The 26,808-nt window shown below is 40.3% G+C and overlaps 1 protein-coding gene across 2 annotated transcripts in view; it reads right to left on the bottom strand.

Annotated features, from left to right (window-relative positions):
• Positions 1–26,808, bottom strand: part of adcy2a (adenylate cyclase 2a) — a gene marked incomplete at its 3' end in the record, with an annotated part of 62,697 nt that overhangs the window by 19,432 nt on the left and 16,457 nt on the right. For both annotated transcript variants that reach the window (XM_083989776.1, XM_083989777.1), the window contains exons 3-12: positions 22,160–22,321; positions 11,784–11,933; positions 7,612–7,760; positions 7,315–7,426; positions 6,734–6,861; positions 4,855–5,013; positions 4,615–4,747; positions 3,753–3,929; positions 3,613–3,656; positions 3,347–3,427 (exon numbers count right to left, since the gene is read on the bottom strand). In XM_083989776.1, the coding sequence (XP_083845902.1) occupies positions 3,347–3,427; positions 3,613–3,656; positions 3,753–3,929; positions 4,615–4,747; positions 4,855–5,013; positions 6,734–6,861; positions 7,315–7,426; positions 7,612–7,760; positions 11,784–11,933; positions 22,160–22,321 (1,295 nt within the window). The remainder of the gene's footprint in view (positions 1–3,346; positions 3,428–3,612; positions 3,657–3,752; positions 3,930–4,614; positions 4,748–4,854; positions 5,014–6,733; positions 6,862–7,314; positions 7,427–7,611; positions 7,761–11,783; positions 11,934–22,159; positions 22,322–26,808) is intronic.

The following is a 26,808-nucleotide window of genomic DNA, read 5'->3' as shown; positions in this document are numbered from 1 at the left end:
AGAATGTGGTACAAAGTAGACCCACCGACTGAGGAGCAATGGATGTGCACTGTAATGGAGAAAATCACACATAAACTGAGACTACAGTACAAGAGACACAATTTGAGGATAAATGTGAAAAATGGATTGATTATAGAAGACGAGAAGAGGACACCACCATTGCCACTGAACAATAAGGACATTGATATAAGGATGAATGTTTAACTATGTATGTATAATGTGCCCTCACATTGTACTTTTATATAACTAAAGTTATATAAAAAAAAACATGATGTGATTCTCGCAGCAGTCTCAGCCACTGGGACAGCAGAAATTGTATAGGCTTTCTGCAGGACAAGTACTTCATCATTTAATTCTGTTTTATGGTTTTTTTTAAGGCATATAAACACCTTGAGGTGTATGGTGTGTTGATTGATGAAGAGAGAATGAAAAGAGTCTGTGAATCAGTACGTGAATAAGTAGCAGCTAAGGAAAAAGGGATACGTTTCTTTCAACGCACTGTATCCAAACCACTAGACCCTGGAATCCAGGCCTACGCCAGCTTGAATTTTCTGCTGTCTAACTAAAATAAAACATATCGTCTGATGAACAAAAGCCACATGTGATTGCAAGGGACCTGCAGGGTGGTTTAGCTGACACGTGTTGTGGTTGCGGTGGTGCACCACGGCACTATGAGGAATTGATGCAGTGATGAACATGGACTCAGTGGAAGAGTCATCAGGAAAAAATCTCAACTGTGACATAATAACAAAAGTCAACACTTGAAGCATGCAAAGCAACATCTGGATAAGCCAGAATGATTTTGTAAACCACCGCCACGGAGGGATGAAGTCAAAACTGAGAACTTAGGCCTCTTTGATTGATGGGGATATAGCTAATAGTCTTTGGCACTGAGAGGTATAGCTGGGGTTTCTGTGCTGTCTGTCCGAAGCAGACCTCATAATTCACCTGTGATGGTTCACAAACCTTTACAAACTACTGTTTAATTTGTTTCTATCTTTAAGAGTATCAAGTAAAAGGTTGTAGGACCTTAATCTTATCCAAATCCAGAACTTTTACATACAACTTTAACTTGGATGTGTTCAGTTTTGCCATGTATCATAACATCAGTTTTAGATAAGGAGTTATTTTTGTCTCATAAATACCTGTAAATGCACAGAGGGTGATCTACAAATGTTGCTTGGTTTGCACACGTGTTTTGCTATCCACAAATACAAATGTGTAATTTGTAACTTGTATTTTGGTTTTTACAAATAAATGTGTAATTTGTAACTTGTATTTTGGTTTTTACAAATAAATGTGTATTTGTAAATATATTAGGTATTTGTAAATGTATAATTTGCCATTTGTAAAAACAAAAAAGCCATTTGTAAAACCGAAAATTCTGTTTGTGAAGTGTGACTCTGCATTTGTGGATCACCAATCACACACACGCATCTCTTTCCTCAATGACGTATTTCTGAGACATTCCTGTCGAGATCATGGATGTATTATATTAACGGTCGAGATCCACACAGATCCACAAACTCACAGCTGCTGATTCACAAAGGGCCGCTCTCCTCACCAGGAGGGGCAGTGTTGGCGAGAAGCTGAATTAAAACTAACGAAGAAGACTGCTACTGGCTTATCTCGAGAAATTATTTTAATTCCCACTGTTAATGCGTCACTTTATTACATTTTAATACTTTTTCATGCGATAAAGTAACTGTTTAGATCCCCAATATGTGGTTAGTTTATCCAAATGACGCCTGTTTGGAAGTTTGCTCCGCCGTTCGCGGTGGTAGCTTAGTTAGCAGCTAACTGGGCTACCACCGGACGAGCGGTCTATCACAGAGGCTACAGCCGGGCTGCTGTGGTGGTCGGCCGGCTAACCTCCGCTGTCATCCCGGTCTCCCCCGACTCGTTTTTTCCCCCGGAATGACGACGCTGGTTAGCCAGCCCACCGCAGCAGCCCGGCTGCTGTTTAGATCTGATTAGATGTTTAGGTGTTATACTGTTTAGATCCCCAATATGTGGTTATTTTTATCCAAATGACGCCTGTTTGGAAGTTTGCTCCGCCGTTCGCGGAGCAGTGAAGCTCCACCTGTGGAGCAGCTAACTAGGCTACCACTGGACGAGCGGACTATCACAGAGGCTACAGCCGGGCTGCTGTGGTGGTCGGCCGGCTAAGCCACGGACTCTTCTCGGTTGAGAAACCAAGCCCCAACCCGGTTGCTGCCTCTGGATGAGCGGATCATCACAGAGGAAGCAGCCGGGCTGCTGTGGTGGTCGGCCGGCTAAGCCGCGGTCTCCTCCCAGGGGAGAAAACGACCTGCATTGTTAATGTCAACTGACTGACCGTTTCATTGTAAAACATTTACGGTGGTGACTGTATAGCCCATCATAGACTAAATAGTTTTGTTTGTTGATAGCCTACACTACACCACTGAATGAGACAACATCTCCTAAAAATAATTCATCCGGCCGGCGGTAAACCTCTAAAAAACTGCCGGTTTACTGAAGTGCTCGTTTTCTCCCCCGAGAAGACGCCGTGGCTTAGCCGGCCGACCACCACTGCAGCCCGGCTGTAGCCTCTGTGATAGACCGCTCGTCCGGTGGTAGCCCAGTTAGCTGCTAACTAAGCTACCACCGCGAACGGCGGAGCAAACTTCCAAACAGGCGTCATTTGGATAAACTAACCACATATTGGGGATCTAAACAGTTACTTTATCGCATGAAAAAGTATTAAAACTTAATAAAGTGACGCATTAACAGTGGGAATTAAAATAATTTCTCGAGATAAGCCAGTAGTAGTCTTCTTCGTTAGTTTTAATTCAGCTACTCGCCACCACTGCCCCTCCTGGTGAGGAGAGCGGCCCTTTGTGAATCAGCAGCTGTGTGTTTGTGGATCTGTGTGGATCTCGACAGGAAAGTCTCAGAAATACGTCATTGAGGAAAGAGATGCGTGTGTGTGATTGGTGATCCACAAATGCAGAGTCACACTTCACAAACAGAATTTTCGGTTTTACAAATGGCTTTTTTGTTTTTACAAATGGCAAATTATACATTTACAAATACCCAATATATTTACAAATACACATTTATTTGTAAAAACCAAAATACAAGTTACAAATTACACATTTGTATTTGTGGATAGCAAAACACGTGTGCAAACCAAGCAACATTTGTAGATCACCCTCTGTGCATTTACAGATATTTATGAGACAAAAATAACTCCATATTCAGAAGACTTAAATCTTATCAGTATTTGGATAATTTTTTCAACTCTCTACTTTTTGCATTTAACTATACTTTTTACAAAACAATTTAAAAATTGTTCATAGTTACATTTTATGGAGAACCTTACTTTTGTGAATTTATCCCATCAAACGTCCTAATCATCCTCTCGTTAAGTTCCTCCTCAAATCTTTTCTTCTGAGACTTTGTCCTGTAATGGGAAACAAGAAACCGCAGAATATCTTTTAAGTTCACATAATATTAGTCACACACATCAAAGCCTCTAGCCAAAGTCTAGTCTTATTAAACATCTTGTCGTCTGTCTCTGTACTGTTAAGGGATGAGGATAATCCTGCCAAAGAAAATTGTGCTGGAGCTGTAAAATGAGCAGCTTGCCTTTCTGATCTTCTCTGAAAGTGATACTGCCCCATCGGCACATCCTAGACACAGAGGAAGAGCAGGAAGATGGGTTACAAGCTACAGCTGAACTTCCCCATCATCTAAATCACAATGGATATGTAGCAAAGATTACACACAGCAGTGTTGATCCTCCCATTCTCATTGGTCATGCTGTCTCTGTGGTGCAGGTTGGCAAAGGGCTTGGCCGCTCCCCACGACTCCAGGTAGCGGGTCATCCTGACGGACGCCCTCATCTTTGCTCCATCCATAGTGTGTCTGGAACGGTAATGATGCTGTGGGCTCCGACGCTCCACCTGCACATAGATGGATATTGTGTTAGTTCACTATAGGGGATTTAATTATCTCATTAGCATCTTTTTTCACTCCAGAAAAAAGAACTAAAACACACAAATAAACAAGTTTAATTCTTAAATTGGCATAAGATAACAATAATTGGACATTCTCTATAGTCATTAGGCTCGCGTGCGCGACATGCATCACTGTCTTTCTTTTGGGGACGGTGTAGCGATGAGTATAGTATAATAAAGTATAAAACTTTGGGTCTGAATTCAATTTTCCCTCCATTGAAGGGAAACGACATGAAGTGAGAAGAGACAGAGAGAGAGAGACAGCTGTCTCCTTCCAGACGCAGGACCTTTTCTCTCCCTCTGACCCTCTCGGTGTTCCAGGGCATCCCCATGCCATGGACGGATTAAGCACTGCTGATGTTTGTGTCAAAATAGGCTATATATCATGATTCATTAGAAAATAAAGACATTTTATGTAAAAACAGATATTCAGCAGCGAGCACCCCCATATAGCCAGAATGGTACGACTTTTTTACATAATCACATTTTGCGATGATTCGACAGCGAGGTTGGCAGTCGAATCAGGCTTCTCCGAAATATATTCAATGAATCGTCGACTATTCAGGCTCACTGCATTTTATTCAATGCCCGATATGTAATTTTGTTGACTGTACCAAACATGCTGTGGTACCTTTGGATTGATGACCAGATAGGTGATTACTCCATGCTCCTTCAGGTAGGGGTCTCTTTCCTGTCCATCTCCATCTTCCACTTTATAGGCGCCATTCAGGTGCTCTAGTGTCACTGAAGTGATGTGGACTCGTCTGGCAATGAACAGTTGTGACCAATCAGCAAACAGATTTTCAATGAATACCTTCAGCAAGGACCAAAATGGAAACAAGTGCCTCCAATTTATTTCCAGTTCACTCACCCTGGTACACCTCCTGCCTCCATATGATTGGCCAGTGTGACATCATGTGACCACACATCGTACTGCCATTTCTGAAGTCCAATCACACCACACAGGACATTCCCTGAATGCACACCAACACGCATGTTGATGTCAACCCCTGTGGCATCTCGTACTTTCCTGTCATATGCAAAAAAAAAGCAGACTTTCTTTAATATAAGGTAATGAAAAAACGAGCAACCCTAACACACATCTCTTTATGGAAAGAACAAATGCCTGGCCTTTATGGTGTATGAAAAGAATTGAAACACTGGAAAAACAACTGTGATGAAAACTTTCCACAGTCAAAAAACATGCTACTCCTGATTAGTGTGAATGCTGAAAGCATTCACACTATTGTTCTTCTGTTCGGCCATTTTCTTTATACTTTTGGCACTTAACTAGTCCTTCATACTTTGTGCTATTTCAACAATTCTCACATCAAAATGTTCAGCCTTTTCGGGACAGGTGTGCTATTACTTTTCTCTTTTCAACTATTCATACTTTTTGCAATATTCAACTATTTCTCTTTCCCCATAGAGAATGCATTGGAACAGTCTTGAAACTCTTCAAATCTTCTTCAACCTCTCTTCTCCACAACTCTGTCTGTAGTCCAGTTGGTAAGGTGCCCGCTTGCCAACCCCAAGGTCACTAGTTCGAATCCAGGCTGAGCAATCTTGTTATGTGATGTTGAATTCTGCTCCCCTCCCCCACCCTCAATTGGTTACAGGTGTTCGTTAAGAGAGGCATTAATTGCTACTGCCACCGTTTGCAGCACATCATCACATTACAATGGCAACATGTTTATGTCTGTGCTCTCTGTGGCGAAGCGGCAGAGTAAAGGTTTAGTGATCATGAGGTTGTGGGTTCGATTCCTGGTTCAAATCTTGCCTCAACAACAATTATAGTGAATTATTTTCCCAGTCGTCCTCTGTTGACTTCTGATAACTTGCTTCATGTTGAAACTGCTGCTCTCAGCCTGAAATTCACAGAAATTTTCATTGTAAGTCATTCAAGCTTGACTCTCAAACTTTCTTGGTGTTGACACAGTGTGTTTCCAACAGGTGCAGCTTTGGGCTCGTTAACTTCAGAGTGAGACAGAGTGCAGCTCATCAACAGACAACAGTCTCTGTAACTGTGTGTACACTGTGGCCTAGAGGCAGAGTGGAAGTCTACTGACCATGAGATTGTGGGTTCGATTCCTACCTCGGTCAAACATTTGTATGGTGATCACTGCTTGCACTATTTGCTAATTCTGCAACAGTGTTCAGCTGCTTTCAGCATTCACACCATTTCCATTCTTGGAAATGCTTTTTCTAGTTTAATGTACTGTTTGTAACCCAATTAAAATGTGCCATGAAATACTCTGATCTTGGTCAAATTATTAGTATGCATGTAAAGACACTGTGAAGCTCCACAATTTAACTTCATGATTCGGTGCAGGTTGGTCTTCCTATCTCAGTTAATTCTATCACGATCCACTCACTCCACTTTGTATCAGGCTGATGTCTAGAGATAAGATAGGAAACCATGTTTACCACAGGAGCACTTTAACACTGTTCAAATATATTGGCAATCGAGAAAACCTCACAAAATCTGAACTTCTTGTTAGCCTGTAGCTGTATAACACATGTTTCAATACTGTAATGTCATTCAAAAAAGTGCAGCATTTTGAGGAATATCTGAATAATCTTTGAAATTCCTGTAGTCAAAAGTAAAACCTCACATTCTTACACGTGTAATGAGACACTTGAGAGTTTTTCAGTTGTAGCTGAGGTAACAGACAAGAAAAAGCATGAAGCACATCTTCAGGACTGGGCATTGCGTTCTTTAGCAGCACTGTTATGTAACTGGCACTTACTTGATGGCCTCGCACATGTCCAGACCCATTTTCACACAGTTCTTAGCATGGTTTGGTAGAGACTCTGGTAGACCAGATACACAGTAGTAACAGTCACCAAGGATTTTGATCCGCATACATTCATTCTCCTGTGCAGACACAGGTGGAAGACATATTGAGATGCATGGTGTCAGATCCAGGTTAAACTGACAGACAATAGACCTTAATTTAATCACACACAAGAAATTAATCCTCAGATTCTATATATTCCACACGCCTTATAGCTACACTGTGCTACACTTAATTGAATCTCTATATTTTCTTAAAATATTTGGTCATTTTTGACTCAACAGTCGATAAGTTATCACTCTTTGAGAGGCTGATAAATGAATCTCATTAAAAGTAAACACAAATCTAAGCTAGATCACAATAGATGATTCATAACAGCGTGAAGGGTAGATTTTACCCGTGATATGACAGTGACACATGAGATAAGAGAAATACGTTGTTATCAATGTTTTCTTCAAAGAAAAAGCAAAGATAGCATTTTGTTAATATGTACAGTATTGTTCGGCGTCTGGATCCAATAATTAAATATTTACCTTGGCGATTTGATCAAATTTGCCGAACAGCTCATTCAGCATGTGCACCAGCTCTCCTGGTGAACAATCACTGGCCAGCCGGGTGAAACCTACTATATCAGCATACAGTATACTAGAAATGGAAAAAATGGGAAAATGTATATCAATATACTTTAATATAATGGATGTATATGTTTTCCATGAAGAACTGTTTTAAAAACAACAACTACATACATACAGTATGAGATGACAGTATACATGTAGCCTACTGTAGCGCAATACTGCTTGGTTTCATGAATCCAAATAAATAATACATACCTGACATTAGTATGTCTCTGGACATAGAGGTTATGAAAATTGTTTGTGTTCTCAATCTGGCCAAAGTTTGGACCCTTCAGTCTCTGGATGATCTCAGCTTTCATCACACGGGCGATATGAGCTGGCAACAGTGACAACAGGAGACGTTCCTGATGGCAATAACATAAAGAGAGCATAGGTAGCATAAGGATGGTTAGGGAAAATTAAGGGAGACAAATATATGCTCAAAACATACATTATAAAATTACAAGGTTTCAGACTGCATATTAGCAACCACAGATGCCAATTTAAATATATTTTCTATTAAAGACTAACTTCCTGTCAGTGGAATTTCACAGGAAAATGTGTTAAGTGATGAAAATATCACAAAAGATCAAGGATTTGACTTCACTGAGAAAAAAAATCACTCAGAATCAAAGTTCGGATATTTATGACTGGTGAAATGAAGTTAGTATAACTATGAAGGACCTTCACTTTACACTGAAATTGTTTCACATAGTAAAATTTTATTGAATTTGGACCCAATAAAATTGGGAGGCATTAACCTTACAAACCAAGAAGCTGTTACCATTATGCCACCAGCCACTCTCAAAGCTTTAATTGCAAAGTGAAAGTTGAGTAGACCCTACATTGTGTTAGATTAAATATATTGTTTGTTAGCATGCTCATTATTTTATAGCCAGCCACCAGAAGACAGACTCAGCTCTTCTTAACTGTGTTCCTCTTTGAGGCAACTGCAAATTTGGCTCTCAGTCAGTTGACTAATTAGCAAATAAAACTCCTCTCAGGATGAAGAGAAGTTCAAGATAAACCCTTAATTAAGCTAACGTCACCTCCAACCTGACAGGTTTTCTGCACCATTGATCATCTCCCTGTGCGGCTGCCGGAGCTCAAGGGGTTTACTGTATCTGAAGGAGAAGTCAATGGTGGCTGCTAACCAACTCCATCAGGACTTTAAGTTTATGATGAATTCACATACTCCCCCCTTGGACTAAAAATGTATGTACTTGTGTACTGCAGGGCACTTTGTACAAGCAGCTAACAGCATATACTGTATTATGAGTGCAATGAGAACACAAGAGAAATACATCTCTCAGCAATGTTACTACAGTCTGCGGTAAACAATGTTAGTACTCCACAGTCACTGCAAGATACTCCACCAGAAGCATTTACAGTTGTACCAACAACAGCTGGATTCACCACATAGATAACCTGCTCCACCTAAACCCTAGGCTTTCACAACAGTTGGATTCACCTTCTTCTGACAAAATTACAACTGCAGCAGCTGTAGTAAAAAGCTTTATAGATCCAAAGCTCACACAGCTGTAGTATTTTTGGAAATGGCATTTACACACCAGAGTTTGAGAGAGAGTTTTGAGTTTTTCAAAGGGCTTACACAGTGATGTTGCTTATCGCCACGTATGTCTGAAAGTGTTAGATGGTTGCTGCAAAGACAAGTGTGTTTCAGTGGTCCAATAACAACAAAATGTTTCTATACGTTTGACACTGTTAGTTATGTAATAAACAGATCGATCTGTGTGTCATTTTTTATCAACAGTCATTACTTGTTTTCCCAGACATAGGGCTCTACTTTGGTAGACTAGGTGCAGGCGAGGCGCATCTGCCCTGCGCCTCGCCTTCGCTTCGCCAACGGGGAGTGGCCAGGAGCAGATTGCGATTTTGCTTCGAGACGCAGCGGAGCGCATCCCGCCTACTTCCCTCCCACCGGCGCAAATGGCATAGAGGGAGGAGAGAAGGCGTGGAGTGGGTTTGACACAGCCGAGTCAGATCTTCACCAATCAAATGAGCTCCTCTCCTCGCCTTTAAATCCGCCGCGCGCGCAAGGCGGACGTTTGATTTCACCGTGGAAGAGAAGATTTGAATCAGCACCTACAGATTACAGCATAGACAGTACATCTATTATCGATTGTCCCGTCACACTTATGACAGATCAAAGGCTGCACAGATGAAAGATGAGGATGGATTACTGCTGTGTTGACACTACACGATTATCTGCTATATTTATGTATTTACTTATTGATTTATTGAGCCGCATCGTCACGCGACCATAACAAATAAAACTGAAAACAAATAAACTATCATCTCTCACAGCAAACCACAATCAGCCTGGCATAGTGCTCATAGTGAGCAGATATTAACATCTCCCCTCTCAGGTAAATTCTAAAGAAAAAAGAAAAAGAGAGACGCTCCGCGATGCATCCATTACGCACAGCTGTTTGTGCACACGTGTTTAAATATAGGTTACTAAATATGTCTTTATTAATGGAAAAGGGGTGTGAGTCCAAGCTGGCAGTGTCCGGTCACGCGAACAGACCTCACGGGCTGATGGTGCAAAAGTAGTCTGGGAGGGAGGAGGTTATGATGTTTGCTCTGACAGATTGAGAGCTGTTGCCCAGTAAAAAAAAACAAAAAAAAAAACACACACACCCCTTTTCCATTAATAAAGACACTCATATTTAGTAACCTATATTTAAACACGTGTGCACAGATCACAACATAAACACAGCTGTGCGTAACGAGGCATCGCGGAGCGTCTCTCTTTTTCTTTTTTCTTTAGAATTTACCTGAGATGGGAGATGTTAATATCTGCTCACTATGGTGCCGAGGCTGATTGTGGTTTGCTGTGAGAGATGATAGTTTATTTGTTTTCAGTTGTATTTGTTATGGTCGCGTGACGATGCGGCGCTGGCCCCTAATAAATCAATAAGTAAATAAATAAATAAATAGCTGATCATCTGCAACGGCACAGTGTGTAGTGTCAACACCTGCTCTTGGGACATCCACGGCTGTCTCAGTCCCTCCCTGGTTTCATCTGTGTTAATTCAGTCAGGCTGAGTTTCCATTACGCAAGCCTTTGATGGTCATCAGTGTGACGGGACAATCTATATAGATATAGGTGTATGTGCTGATTCAGATACAATAAATAGGGGTTATTGTGATGATGATTATTATTATTATTATTATTAATTGCATTTAAATGTGCCTGGAAGTGTGGAAATCTGCCTGTGAGGTCTTGGTGACGTGTCTGCACTGCGCGCTGGGCAGTCAAATTGCCACTGCGCTGGCTGCGCTTCGCCTTGCGCTGAGACTAGACCAGGTTGGAGCTGGCGAGCTTTCGGCGCACTCTCCGCGCGGTCTATCGGCAACAAATTGTCACTGCGCCACGGCGAATCTGTCGACACCTCCCCCTGCTGCGCCACCACTCCCATCTCAGCGCACAGCAGTCTGCCAATTTACCGAATCCGCTGCGCACCTTGTTGCACTGGAGGAAAATGCCACTGCGCCAGCTGCGTCAGGGCTCGCTTCGCTGCGCCCCCGTGAGTTGCGCCAAGAAATTAGGGCCCAGGGTGTCTAAACCACAACACATTTGACAAGCACCGTAGGCCGCCTTATATCAAGTGTTATTCTGGACACATGGCAAAGGATAAATTACATACACAACTACCTATAGCCAAGTCAATACCCAAATGATGTCATCCAAAATACTGCACAGGACAAACACAAAGGGTTTATCAGCAGAAGAAAGTACATATAGACCTGACAATATGATTATTCAATCCGTAGCCTCAATGTAAAGGTACTTATTTAATGTCCATGAAAATATAGTTGCAGATCTATTGGTATCTTGCAAAGCTTTCATCCACCAGTCATAGGATGCTAAAGAACTTTAAAAACTGAGAATCTAGCACTTGCAGCGGACTCCAGGGACTTAAGATAATCACTACACTAATTTAGGTCATTAACAAGTACCATGTCTATAAAACACAACCCCTGACACAAATTCTCCAGGGTCTCCTTTTTTCCCCGACACCACAGGAGAGCAAAGCACTGACACCAGCAAAGCCAAAACATCTAAGACCACTTTCCTATTCAAGTTGTGATGGCAGGGAAAGTAAAAGTCTGCAATTGAATCTTTAACATGACACATGGTATGATACACGTGGAATTTTTAATGAAAAAACACAGCTACCCCCAAAAACACACTGTTGCATGCTAGGAAAAAATATTCTACATAAAAATAAGTCACAAACAAACAGCTAGAGTCCTGTTTCTGCCACATTGTTTTCTTGTTTTACTTTCATCATCCACACCACTTGATACTCATTCACTCACTAACTAGCTCAATTATCATGAAGAGTTATCGACCATACCTGTTGTCTCTTCTCGAACTCCAGTTTAATTGGAGACTTGATGCAGTTGCAGGTGTCCTGATAGGTCTGTTTTAGTGCCAACTCCATCAGATGTTTGTGATATGCCCCTGCCATGTTACCACACATGAAGATGATAATATTGGCCAAAATCTGTGGAGGAACAAAGGACAGACACAGATAGTATAGATAAGTATCCAACAAAAGATGCAGAAACCATTAATGATATGAATGGAAAAATGGCACACACTTGAAAGAGAAGTAAAAAACAAACAAACAAAAAAACAGCTTAATTCAAATGTTGAAACACAGATAACATTAACTGTTGGTGTGTTATCTGTTGTAAATACATGAAACAGGCAGCATCAAAAACTGATTTTGTATCTACTAGCCACAGTGAAGACATTTTAAGCTACGTAGCTTTAATTAAGAAGTTAAGAAGTGGCATAAAACAGCCACTGTCCAATGTTTCAACATTAAAACACTCATTAATCATTTTAAATCTTGTGGAGGCAATGGGATTTTGTTGTTAGTGTGATGGAAACTTCAAGTAATGAACAAACTTTCAAAGTGAACATAGACAAACTGAAACAAAAAAAAAAAAAAACTGAACCACATACCAACAAATTCATCTCTAAAGTGAGACCAAAGCTATGGAAAAACAGCAGTGTTAAGTGTGCTAAACCCTGTCAACTGACATATTGTATTCCAGTGATGTTGACTTTTGTTCTTGAATGCCACATTGTATTTAAATATAGTGTGTGATAACAGAACAGCTCTTATTTCATTATCTTGTGAATCAGTATGAAGCAAACTGTCTCCACCTGTCCATGACCCCAAAGATAGCGGGATACAGAGGGAAGGAAAGTAAAGGTAATTAGTGTGTGAGACCTTTTTACTGACCCTGCTCAGGTGTTTATTGCCTAAAAATAGAATTGTGTATTCTGAATGTCAGCTTTACTGTAGCTTGGTCAGATTTTCCACTTCCCTGCTTGATGGAAAAAAGACAATCCCAACAACAAATAAACAAAAACAAATAAAGCCAGTGTGACAAAACATGTGTCTGCACTTCTCATCTATACACATACTTCCCAGTGAGCTTAGTATAGGATCATTGCAGAGAGGAAAGCCTGCACATGCCTTCATTTGTGTGATTACAGCAAACACCACATCCCAGCACCGGCCCCAGGTGACCATGGCATGGCTTAAGTGACGGAGCTACCGTTAATCATAGTCACACTTGTGTCAGGATCACTGATGGCATAGATCCCTAACCCTAAGTACAATAAATCTCACGTGGTTGGACTAGAAAAGGAAAAAAAAAACATCTCCTGAATCATTTTGTTACACTTTGGGCCATGTTTATTGAAGAATACCCAGAGCTAATGTTTAAAGTCTGAAATTCAGTAAGATGACCATTAAAAAGACCTGTCAACTCCATGACCTCCCAACGTTTATGAAGTTTAATTGCAATGGCTTTTCAAATATTCAATGTCAACACCCTTTGTTTGACTTCTCTGCTTTATTTTAGCCCATTAGTCACAAAGTATGCTAATCTGACGAACAAACTTCTTGCCCCACTTATTTTTGATGATCTATAATAGATCTAGATTTGGTAAATAAATAGAAAATGCAGAGGACAGTCATAAAGATAACAGTAATATGGGTGAGAAGTGCAGTCTATTTAGTGTATTTTCATTTTGTAACTGTGCTTTACCATCATTCACACTTTCAAGCATTCCTCATGGAAGCACTAAACAGGAAGGTCCATTAGGGAAAGTATTATGATAGGATGTGGCCCAGCAATGATGAGTGAATATATGAAGTCCCAGGAGGGCTTATAAATTTGAGCTCAATATTTTGCAATTTAAAGCAAATGGACAATTTAATGGTTCTCTCCCATCTCGTTTTAAATAAGAATATTTCCCCTTCTCCTTCATGCTCACACTCTTTCATGAACACTCCTATTACTTTTCTCTCATTTGCCTGCCTTGTCCCATTCTCACCAATTTCCTGTTCACTTGCAGTCAGTCTCTCCAGCATAATGGTGACCTTACTGTCACACTGACCATTGGCAATTTGCTTTCTCTCTTTTTTAAATGCTAATGTGCCCCACTGATTTACATTATAGCACCAAGAGAATAACCCTTACGACCTTCTTCATGAAGACCAAACATTCTATTTCAGTAATAACAGTCAGAGCAAAACACATAAAAGCATAAAACTGTCCACATCATTTACATGTCAGGTCACAAAGGCTGTGATTAGAATTGGATTCAGGCAAAGAAATTAAAAGTTAAGAATTGAATAAAGGGATTTTTTTTTTATCAGACTCTGCATGAGTGACTCTTTCTTTTTTACATTGTAAAATAAGCTGAACTTCTCTATTCTAGGGTTATACGGTGATTTATGTGTCTCTATAAATCAAGTATCTCCAACTGATGACCTGCTCATACAGTGGGTCCAAAAGTCTGAGCCCACCTTCCCATTGACGTCAATGGGCAAGCGATCTCACAATGTAGTAAGTAGTAGTAGTAAACCTTTATTTTACCAGGCAAGAATTGCTAAGAATACATTCTTATTAAGGCAATGGCCTGGTAGGAGGTGAAAGACCTCCTAAGATGGTCAAATAACAATGTATAAGGTTAAAAACAAATTTCCCCTTCTGTGGGCAGCATCAGTGCCACCACTGTCTCTTTTTCGGAAGTACTGTAAAGACCCAATAATTCCTGCTGCTCTCTTTTGATTAACAAGACGATTGCTACTTAGCAAGACCGTTCAATTGTTCTATAACCAGAAGCGTGAGTATGCAATACCAAAAATGTCTCACTCTCCAATAATAAACCAGAGATGATAATTACAGAGGAGGTTCAGATTTACACATGCGATGCTCCAAATGTGTTAAGCAGTATTTCAATGGATGAAAAAAACTAAAAGTAAAATTACTGCTGTAAACATCTACTGTACCCTTTGGTGAAAAAAAAGAGATTGATTAACAAACCAGATGAAGCTACAATCATGTCAACGCCAAACTATGATTAGTAAGGACTATACAGCTAACCTCTGGCATCACACCAGCTCAAGCAGTGTTTTGTGTGTCTTTGATATTGAAATTAGAGCAGATAACTACTACACCACTGGTAAGTAGTAAGTTTAATCTAAATGTCTCCAGGAGAGCAGGTTAGTATGTAACATTTGTGCATGCCATGTGGAGTGGCCACATATGAGTGTGGTCTGTTGGATGGGTTAATGTTCATATTTATTCACAGAATTTTGGACAGATGGCTCTTTTTCTGTCCAGTGAATCTTTCATCCCTTCTTAGCATATCTGCAATGAAACAACAATGAAAGAAGAGACACAAACCAAGTTATTATTTTCCAATTTTCAATTATTATCCAAATTAAAAAGGTATTGCATTTGTGTGCCTGGCCTTATTCAGAGCTGTTTTCAATAGATAATAAATAAAACAGTCTGGACTTGTGTTGCAGAGTAGTGTTCAAAGCACGGAGTTCAGGCGAGTACACCGAATGATAGAAAGCAGACACAACAATATGAAACAGAGCCTTTGTAGGCTTTATAAAATGATTTTCAGTAGCTGATGATATATTGAATACAATATTTTAAAATCCATGATAATTTAAAAACCCATTCAGCTACAGCTACCAATGCATCCTCTATATATAAGCCTGCCAATTAAATATGGCAGCACCAGATGACCAACATCAAGCTTTTGAGTGCTCCTTTTTCATTTTGGCACTATTCAATGCCTACTGTAGGTGACATGTACATGTAAATTATGCATCAATGCATTTTCCGGTTGGAAGTGATTTTTTTTTTTCCAATTAAATTTTAAAAAATACTGCAAAAAGAAAAGAGAGCTCTATGGGTGGTGCAGTGGTTAGCATTGTGGCTTCACAGCAAGAAGGTAGGACCTTTCTTTCTGTGAGGAATTTACACGTTACAGGGTTTCCTATGGGTACTCTGGCTTGTTCTCACAGTCCAAAGATGTACACATCACCTTAATTGGCGATTTTAATTGCCTGTGGGTGTGAGTGTGTGAGGTTGTTTGTCTCTATATGTCAAGCCGGTGGTAGACTGACAACCTTTCCACAGTGTACTCCACCCTCACCCTATGTCAGCTGGGATTGGCTCCCCTTGCTCTTCCCAATGGATGAATGGATAACAAATCTATTTTCACATGTTCAAACTAAACCCTAAGCCAGTGGGTTATCAAACTACACCAGCAGAACAAAGAAAATACACTGTGCATTCTATGTCAAGTTTTTCTCTCTCTTCTTTTTTAAACAATTACATACAGTTAAACCTGTGTGCTTCTCTGGTAGCTGACATCTGTTAAACAAGACACTGACAGCAATCCAGACCATTGCAAAGGTCAGTTGGCTGTGCAAAACATCTGCACCTCACTGATACACAATTAGAGATAACAGCAGGTTCAGGTGAGGATGGCCTCTAGAGTGCTTTGAGGCATGCTGCTGAATTCTGGGATTATCTTAATCAGACAGCAAAGCTCTATACAGGCTATTTTCATACAGCCAATAGTAGAACAAGACAAATCTAAGATCAGCAGAGAGGTGAGTTTTGCCTTAATTACCTATTGCAGTAAATACACAGACATAATGCATAAACAGAAATTGCAGGTATAAATGAGTATCAGGACAATACTTTTGAACATACAGTATTGTAGGAACATATATTATTTTAAGAGACACTATCATGTTGTCAACAAAAAAATCCCATCCATTAATTAAAGGGAAACAGATGGGGGTTGCCACTCACAAAATGTTGTTATGCGGATGATGTCCTAATTTATTTGACAGAACTGGAATCGTCAATACCCACATTATTAGAAACATTAACCGAATACAGTGTTACCTCTGGATATCAGATAAATCTTAATAAGAGTTGTCATGCCACTTCACACAGCTGGGACTAAAATATCAAGACATAATATACCCTTTCAATGGTGCTCTGAGAAATAAACATATCTGGGCCTTCAGATCCCCAATGTATGCTCAAAGGCTTTCTCTCTTAACTATTTACCTTTATTAAAAAAAAATGTTGTCAACAAAAAACACATAGTACCACCCTCAAATAAAAAGTGTGGATGAAACTTATACACCTGACTCTGGCTGACAAAATAAAAACCCGTGGTCTCCAATTGCTTCAAGCTAAAAGAAATGAGAAACTGATGTAAGTCAACGTTGGAGAAAGTCAAAGACTGAAGCCCTTTTCACATAGGACGTGGTGTTTTCCATGCGCGCTGCGGGGTTCAGTGCATCAGGACCCTGGTGCGCTCTTTCATACACAATGAATGCTAAGTTGTGCGCAGTCTGAGCTCACTGCATCCTATGTGAAAACGACTTAAGTCAGATAAGGTTGGATTCAAATACAGCCCTACTTCCCCAAATAATGACTGTACTATTGCTACAGCTACTGACAGTCTTTGTGACATACTGTATATAGTTTAAACAGGGTGTCAGTGCTGTCATGGATTTTTGATGATGTAGCACTCGGCAATTCCGGTAATACAAAAGACTGCAAATGAAGATTTTCAATAAATGAACTAGTTGAACAAGACTCCAATGAGCCAACATTGTTAAGCTTAATGGACTGGACAAAGTGGATATGTCAGCATGGTTCCTTCTCACTTACTACCAACGGACCAGTTTATGTGCACTTGGAACAATGCATATTTGCAAACATAATGTAATTATCATTAATAATGGCTGGCATTTACCCATGAGAGGACAGACTGGAATACTTAAATCTGAAATTAGAGTATATTAAAACCAACACACCATTATTATATGCATATTGAATATGTATGTGTGTGTGCCAGTGAATGTACCTCTCTCTAGGCACATCTGTGCTTTTAGAGGAATAGTCTGATTGGGTTATTTGATTTCTTTCTCATTGAGAATCAGATAAAAAATATGAATAATACTCATTTGTATGGTAAATATGGAAAAGGCAGTGGATTACCTTATCTTATTATGAGAATAGACGCAAGCAGAAACAGCTTGCCTGGCTCTGTCGAAAGGTAACACATTTTTTGCTGCTGTCCTTTTTTTGGCTGAGCAAACAAAGACAACATTTTTTTGATGCCATTGGCATAGCTAAAAGGCAAATTTGTCTGTTATAAATTCAATCTTCAGATGTGAAACGCTAGGAAATGAGTCAATGACTCATTACTAAAACAGTTGTGGGATAAATGCAGAACATGTGTAGATCAAAGTTGTAGCAGTTTGTAGAAAATTTCAAAGTACAAACACAAAACCAACTGGTCTTTTGTTACAGTTCAAGATGTTAGTGCCTCTAAACAACAGCAACCATTTCAAAGACAGCAGAGAATTTCTAAATCCTGTTGAGTCATTTCTAGCCTCACCTTAAAATCAGACTTGCTTTGACAGCCTGTCCCAACACAAAGGATTGGGCTGAGACTGGCATATTGCAAGTGAAACACAGTCAGAGAAAAATGCATGCATGCATTCACTTTTTTGCTCAAACACAAACATACATGTAAAGTAAAGGACTCAGCAATATGAAAAAAAAAACTGTCTAAAAGTGCCTGTAATTTTAATTAACTTTGGCAGAATTTTTGTAAATTGGAATATAGATATGGAACACTTTTTTTTAGTATGACTTATGCTGCGTTCACATGGAGTCCGGTAAACGGCAGACGGCATGCCGGACGAGAGGACGGCGGTAAAACTTGGGGGAGCACGGCAAAAAATACCGTGGACGGCGACGGCAATGCCGTTCTGAGTTCAAATATTTTAACTTTTGCCGTCTGCCGCGACGGTAAACTCAACCGAACGTGACGTGTGAGTACGAGTATGTTGACGTTGCCATAGCAACATGGTGAAGCGTCTTGCCGTTGTGCCGTGCCGTCCGACAGTTTGTTTGTTTTTACCGTTCCGTCTGCCGTTTACCGGACTCCATGTGAACGTAGCATTAAAGCAGTACTAAAGAACTTTCAGTTTTGGTTGAGTTTGGCGGCGCCTGTGGACCAAAGCGGTAGTGTTTTGCCTGAAGGAAGACTCCATTTCCCATGAACACTAGCGTGAAGCCCTGTAAATATCCTGCATTCATATTAACAGAAGACATCAAAACTAAGTTTCTGTTTCCAGTGGATCATTTCAAAGTGAAAACACAAACATAATCCATTGCTAAAGTGCTGTTTTGCCTGTTCCCTCCTTATTGTGACTCGCAAAAGTGAAAGTGAAAGTAAAGTGAGAGCAGGGTTCCTACCATGCTCCTCAAAGCTGCTTAGTGCCAGAGAAAGAGTTACAGACCCCCTCAGGCCACGACAGAGGTGTCATTCAACTTGTTGTAAGTCGATGTATCATCACAAAAGTTATGAAAATATTTTATGAAGGTTGAAAAGTTCCTTAGTGTTGGTTTAATGTAGCAATAATGTTAGGAACTGATAAAAGGATAAAGGAAATGGTACAACAATGGTCCTCATTATTAGTAATAATGTGTGTATGCATGCAGCAACACGGTCTTACATGCTGTTGCTTATTGTAAATGTTACAAATCTGAAGACTTGAGAGCCATGGTTGTGGTTTCAGAGTCACGCCTCTTAAACCAAATTAAATTGGCACACTATTGAAATTTAGTGATAACGATTAATAATATGTGGTAGCAGATTTTGAATGGTCACATAAAAAAATCTGACTCCAAGTCCTGTGATCTACCTAGATCTATCAAAAGCCTCGACATGCCTTTCATTTGATCCCCCCAGCTGCTGTAGGCCAGTGCCGCTGTATAATGAGAACCAGCACCCTACTAGTACAGGTACTGAAGTGAGTAAGGATCAGGTTGGAGCCAATATTCCTCTGAAAGAGGAACAAGCTACTCAGGGTGTCGTTTCCATGGCACACTGAATGTACAGTAACATGAATGTGAATACAGAACACAGTGATGTAAGTTATACTGCACACTGCCAGGTGCAAAACTAAAATGAGACTGAGTTATTTCATTGTTATACCTTAATCCTGTATAGAAGGAAGTTCTGGGAAGTTTCTTCCTTGTTTTTGCTACATCAGACTGAATTTTGGTCCATTCAAATTAAACTGTAGCACATACATGTTTTTTTTGTTTTTTGTTTTATCAAGTGTTTAATTCCATTATGTGTTACATTACTTACAGCAGATCCAAGAATCTTCGTGTTTTGTAGGAAATACTTCCAACCAATATTCTTTTGCTTATCGCATAATGATGGTATCCACTATTTCTACAATGGATTCTCTTTGGAAGCACTGCTACTGGGACTGTGCTGTGAGGAAAACTGGGCTGATGCATGAGAGGAGCTGGCAGATAGTGACCATGTAGGATACAGCCCTGGGCTGCCCAGATCCCAGTTGGCCCATGCTACATTGGCACGATAGAGAAGACGTTACTGGAAATCGTATAGCAGTACCACCACAGCAAAGTTCAGGCTCAATTAAAAATGTTTGCAAATGTTTAAACGAGGTGACAGAGATTCAGAGAAACAGAACTTGAAAACCAGGATAGACATCGGTTGGACATGCCCATTATATTTAGGTAGATTCTTTTGTTTTTTCTTATGAAGGACCATATATCCTCTGATTATAACTAGTCCATTTGCTTTATTTTTATAGAATGGTTATTATTATCAATGTGTTTGGAGGAGCTTGAACATCAAGTAGTTTTTCAAAAAGCTGGACTGTTCATTCTTGTGAAGGTTTGGACTCTAAGGTGACGGGTGGGGATGGTTGGGAAGGTTTGGGAGAGGGGGGACTGGGTAACTATGACAACTGTTTTCACTTGAATGATGAAGCTACCCTATTTCATTGTGAACACTTTTATTTTCAATATATGCTGAAAACAAATGTATGTTTGTTTTAATGGAAAGATCAATAAAAAATGTTTTTAAAAAAACAGGCTGCACTGCTGAACAATCAATAAATCCTTGAGTGGGGCTTGAAAAGACTCCTCGAGTGGTAGTCATATACAAATTGTACCATAAAGATGCATGACCAGTTGTAATCAATTCTTTCTTGTGCTGACACAAATGAGTGTCACGGCAATCAAGGAAATGCAGCTGACAAACATTAATACTGTTTGTATAGAAAATGTGTTGAGTAGGGCAAATTCCCTGTAGAAAGTCTTTGAAATGAAGACATGGTTAGTTAAAGTTATTAAATCTTTTGGTATGCTCACATTGCCCTTTGAGGTTCAACTAAATTAATAACGCTAAATTACTTCCTGGTCTCTGAAATATATGGATATCAGTGAGGCATCGTTTTTGTGACATGCTTATTAAATTAATGTTTCCTTTATGCATTAGCTGGAAGTAGCCCTGGGTGAATTAGCAATCACTGACTTTTAGGATCAGATTTGAATAAACTCAAATTAATAAATTTATTTACCAAGATAATTTGTTTCCTGATACTGTTATTTCTTTGCCTTTCTTTGCATATGCCAACTGCCTGAACATTTCACATTGATACAGCAAAACTGCTGGATAGTGGATGACCTTTTAGTAAAGTATATATAAAAAAAACACATTAGGATTTCTATCGCTCACCTGCTATTCTTAATTAGTTTTAGTTTAAAGGTCACATTTGTTTGTTTGCTAAAAAATACATACTGTATGGTTAGAATGACCAGAAATGCTTATTCTAGCAGGTTGGGAAAACAGACACATGTCTGGAGAGGGAAACAATTTCATTAAGTTTCCATCTGGATGATATACCAAATCAAACAACAAAACACAGAACTGTGGTTATATTCACTACAAAGCATCACAAAGGTAGAATGTAAGGCTGCAGAGTATAAAACAGCTTCATCTCAGCAGTATTTCTCCTCCTCTTTTACTCTTAGCAAGAAAGTAAATCCGTGAATTTCCACAAGCCTTGAACTTTTCCTTTACATCGAGTCCTTGTACAGCTGCTGTTCCACTGAATTATACAAGTCACATAATTAACACATTGTAAATCATGATTAATTAACAAATGAATTGTGCTGAATTGAGGTACACAGATGAGTGTAGGCCTACATTTTGTGAATTTGTGAAATTCTGTGTTACAAATGTGACTGCTCCGCTTGGAGAAACATTCTGCAAATTCCAATAAAAAAAATGCATACAATAATATAAAACAAAATACAAAAACAGGAATATGCTGCAAAGAAAAGGATGTGCCGTAGAAAGCTACAACAAATACAGTAACTACACTGAAAATACAATAACGATGCTAAAATAATACACACAAACCCGAAATCAATACAACAGAAAACCTGTCAGTGACATTTGAAAATTACACTGTAGGGCTGTTGCTGCTGGTGTGGTCAAGCCAATTGTCAACCACAATATTATTGATCATCTTACCTGCCACACTACTGGTTCCATGTGATCAGCTGTGGTAGACAGGCAGACACTCAGCACAATGGTGTGCGAGGCTGAGGTCAGGGCACTGGCGATGATGGCGTCCCGCATGGAGAACGGCAGCATAGTGTAGACCACAAACACAATGAACAGGAAGAATGACACCTGCGGAGAGAACGACAAAGACGATGAGAGTGATAGATGCAAAAGAAAAAGAAAATACAGAGATAGAAATCTGTGTTGACAGTCACTGTGGGGAGAGAAAACCATGACCCTGTAAGTCTGAATAACACAAACACTGCTTGAACTTTATACACAGCTTCTAAATAACAAACTCCAGCCCTTTTTTTCAAGGCATTTAGTATTGAGAGACTCAATGACAGAGGGAAAGGGGAAAAGAGGACATAATGCTGCTGACACTGAGCATATACAGCTGGAATGTTAAAGCAGAAGTAAGTGATATATTTGTGTTAATATAAGTCTTAAATAGTTATATCTTCCGACAGCAATCACTTACATAGAGTGTTTGGACCGAAACACGGGTCTGTCAGTCACTCTGCTCTGCTCTGAGCCGAGGAGAAAACATTTATCGTATCCTACAGTTTTTATCCAATGAGGAGAGAGAACGGCATGCAGGGCTGTGTGTGCAGCCAAGGGACGCCGTGAATGTGGTGACGTAGGGACGAGGACTGTTATGGTGCGTTCAAGGAAACTCGTAACTCGTGTTTTTCCGACCTGTGAAGTCGTACCAGTTCGATCTGGTACGAGTTCACGGGTCGGAAGTTACGAGTGGCAGTTATAGTGCACTTTCACAGGTAAAACAGGTCGGAAAAACACGAGTGGGTTGCCTGGAACGCTACAAAATCGTATGTTGTGACTTGAAGCTGTAATTTACGTTTTTTTTCAAAAGCCTGCCTGGAACGCAGCATTAGCCAAAACGACCGCATCGCTTACTTCTGCTTTAAGCAATGAATGATCATCCCATCAGAAAATTCTCCTGATTTCACAGAAGCAGAAATGGGGACTGGACTGTCGTCTATCACACTTCGATCCCAACACCTTTAGAGAAGCATGTGTAGTGCTTCCCTTTTTACCCAAGGGCCACACACATACAAATAGGTTCACACACACACACTTCTTTATTAGGCCTCCCGCTGCAGGGTTAGAGCAGCTCATCTGCTGTTGTGCATGGACAGAAAGAGGCCACTGTTCTGTTCTGCAGCCAGGTGCCAGTTAACCTTTCTTGAGTTATTTGCAGGGCCAGTGGGAAAGCAGGGTTAGTGTGTGGGGGGCAGTGAGATGGAAACAGGAAAGGAAGGCAACAGAGCAAGAGGAGGGGTGGTGACTGAAAATGAGAAAAACAGTCATTTCTCTGTGTAGGCTTGGGTGACTAACATACAGTTCTATGTGTGTATACTTTCTTAGCAGCTAACTAGTGAACATAAATGGCTGCAAAAATACACATGCATAGTATCAAAGGTCTAAGGACAATGCTTTATTTGTGTCTGAATTAAAATTCTGCTCAAATGAGTAATAATCTTTGGCATTTGCAGACTTCACTCCATAAAAATGTAGGGAAATATTTACAGAGCCTAATCAAGATCATCTTCTCAGCTAAGCAACAATTACCATGTTAAAATAAAGACAGCCATTATATTTTAGATATTTGTATGCAGCTACTCTGCATGTACTTTAGTACATTTTAATACCCTGCAGTATTAGTGCAATATTACAGGTTGAACAGAAAGAACATCTTTTAGGTTATAACTAGCTCTTTCTGAGGAATTATAAAGAATCTATAATACGTATTTTAGAAAGACCATACATACTAATAATCATTACAACATATCAATGTTTTTCAAGCACAGAGCACAGATAATCACTAGCAATTAGACCGTAGATCATGGTATAAAGTGAGTGTTAAGATGAAATCCAGCTTTTGCTGTATTATAATGTGATCAATAGAAAAGCAGACTGGGAGTTAAAATGCTTAAAAAAAAGGAAATTAAAAAGCTAAGAATCAGATGATTTATTCTCATAAGAACATCTGAAACAACTAGCAATTACGAGTGATTTGTTTTTCAAACTGTAATTTATTTTGTTGCATTGAAATAATGAACACTGGGGCGGTGTTTACCTCAGTTGGTGTTGAGGCTACAGTACTCGAATCCCGCATCGAGCGGCCCTTTCCTGCATGTCATTCCCCCCCTCTCTGCCTCCCTATTTCCTGTCTCACTCTCGACTGTGCTTTCCATTAAAGGCGACAAAGCCCCAAAAATGTACATTAAAAAAAAGAAGAAAAGAAATAATGAAAACATCTTTCTTGTTTTAAGTGTCAGATCACATACACTATGAACAATGGGTTACTCATCACCATACAGTTTATAAATGTCATAATTCAAGCTGTATCCATTATGCTGGAGGTGGATGTCACTCAGCACCCATTATAGTATGATCTTTTAATAAAATATTTCAAAGGAGGTTAAATCGAAAGCAACTGGACTTGGTTATTTGTCTAGGAAGACGTTTCACCTCTCATCCAAGAGGCTTCATCAGTTCATGTACGCAACTGACCAGGCTGGGACTGGTCCAACTATCTGGTGTGGAGACTCACTATTTAACCTCTTGTGTGGGCGTTCACAAGGGTGATGATGTCACTGGTTCCCTTTTGTGCTCCAAGTGCCAACGACAGTCGTTTAAATGACTGCCTTTGATGGGAAGTTGGTTTCGACTTCGTTAGTGCCCTATGTTGTTATAACGACAGTCGTTGGAGTCACTTGCCACTTGTGAACAGTGGTTGTTCTTTGAGGCTAGATTGTTGAATCTCCTGGGAAGGGATGAAAGGGCAGCATTGTAAATTGGAGATAGGTGGTGTCTGAGACCTCCTCCCCTGTTGAGGGATGGTTTCTCTACTTTTACATAGATGGCTTCTTTAACTCCTCTTTCAAACCATCTGTCCTCTCTGTCTAGGATTTGGACATTGCTGTCCTCAAAGGAGTGGGCTTTCTCCTTGAGATGTAAATGGACAGCAGAGTCCAGTCCTGAGGAGTTTGCTCTCCTGTGTTGGGCCATGCGTTTATGCAGTGGTTGTTTTGTTTCTCCAATGTAGAGGTCTTTGCATTCCTCGTTGCATTGGACTGCATACACCAGATTGCTTTTGTGGGTGTGTGGTGTTTTGTCCTTGGGATGTACCAGTCTCTGTCTGAGTGTGTTGCTGGGTTTGAAATACACAGGGATACGGTGTTTGTTAAAGATCCTCCTGAGTTTTTCTGATACTCCAGACACATATGGAATGACTATGTTGTTTCTCTTGTTTTGTCTTTCTTTCTCAACCACTTTGCTGGTTTTCTTTCTGGAAGCAGCTGCAGTTTTCACAAAGGTCCAACTAGGGTAACCACAAGTTGTGAGGGCACCTCTCAGGTGCTTGTGTTCTGCCCCTTGGGCCTGTGAGCTGGTGGGCACGTTATCAGCTCTGTGTTGCAAGGTTCTGATAACACCAAGCTTATGTTCCAGAGGGTGGTGAGAGTCGAAAAGTAGGCGTCCATTTGCCTATGGACTCCCCAAAATCCATAAAGAAGGGTCCCCGCTCAGGCCCGTTGTCAGCAGCATAAACTCGGTCACTTACAACATAGCCAACACATAGCCAATATCTTGGCTCCTTTGGTGGGAAACACCCCACACCACATCCAAAACTCTATGGACTTTGTGGGTTAAGTCCGGGACATAAAAATGGAACCAGATGACACTATGGTATCCTACGATGTGACTTCTCTTTTTACCTGTATTCCAACTATGGAGGCTTCGGCCACAGTAAGGGAACGACTCACACAAGACAACTCCCTGCAAAACCGAACAAAACTCAAACCCGAACATATTTGCCAGCTTCTGGATTTGTGCCTGAACACCACATACTTCCAGTTCAACAGCAAATTTTACAGACAAAAACACGGCTGTGCCATGGGTTCACCAGTATCCCCTATTGTGGCAAATCTATACATGGAGGAGGTAGAGAACAAGGCTTTGAACTCCTTTGAAGGAACAACACCGAGCCATTGGTTCAGGTATGTGGACGACACATGGGTTAAAATCAAAACCAAAGAGGTGCAAGCTTTTACCGAACACATTAACTCAGTGGACAAAAACATCAAGTTCACCAGAGAAGATGTCAAGGACAATAGTCTGCCTTTCTTAGATTGTGACGTCCATATGAAAAAGGACAGGAGCCTCCACATTGGGGTATACAGAAAACCCACACATACAGACCAATATCTACTTTTCGACTCTCACCACCCTCTGGAACATAAGCTTGGTGTTATCAGAACTTTGCAACACAGAGCTGATAACGTGCCCACCAGCTCACAGGCCCAAGGGGCAGAACACAAGCACCTGAGAGGCGCCCTCACACCTTGTGGTTACCCTAGCTGGACCTTTGTGAAAACTGCAGCTGCTTCCAGAAAGAAAACCAGCAAAGTGGTTGAGAAAGAAAGACAAAACAAGAGAAACAACATAGTCATTCCATATGTGTCTGGAGTATCAGAAAAACTCAGGAGGATCTTTAACAAACACCGTATCCCTGTGTATTTCAAACCCAGCAACACACTCAGACAGAGACTGGTACATCCCAAGGACAAAACACCACACACCCACAAAAG

Source organism: Trachurus trachurus (genome assembly GCF_905171665.1).
Source record: "Trachurus trachurus genome assembly, chromosome: 16".
Classification (NCBI taxonomy): Eukaryota; Metazoa; Chordata; class Actinopteri; order Carangiformes; family Carangidae; genus Trachurus; species Trachurus trachurus.
Note: the sequence above shows the minus strand (reverse complement) of the source record. Positions and strands in the feature narration are given on the sequence as shown.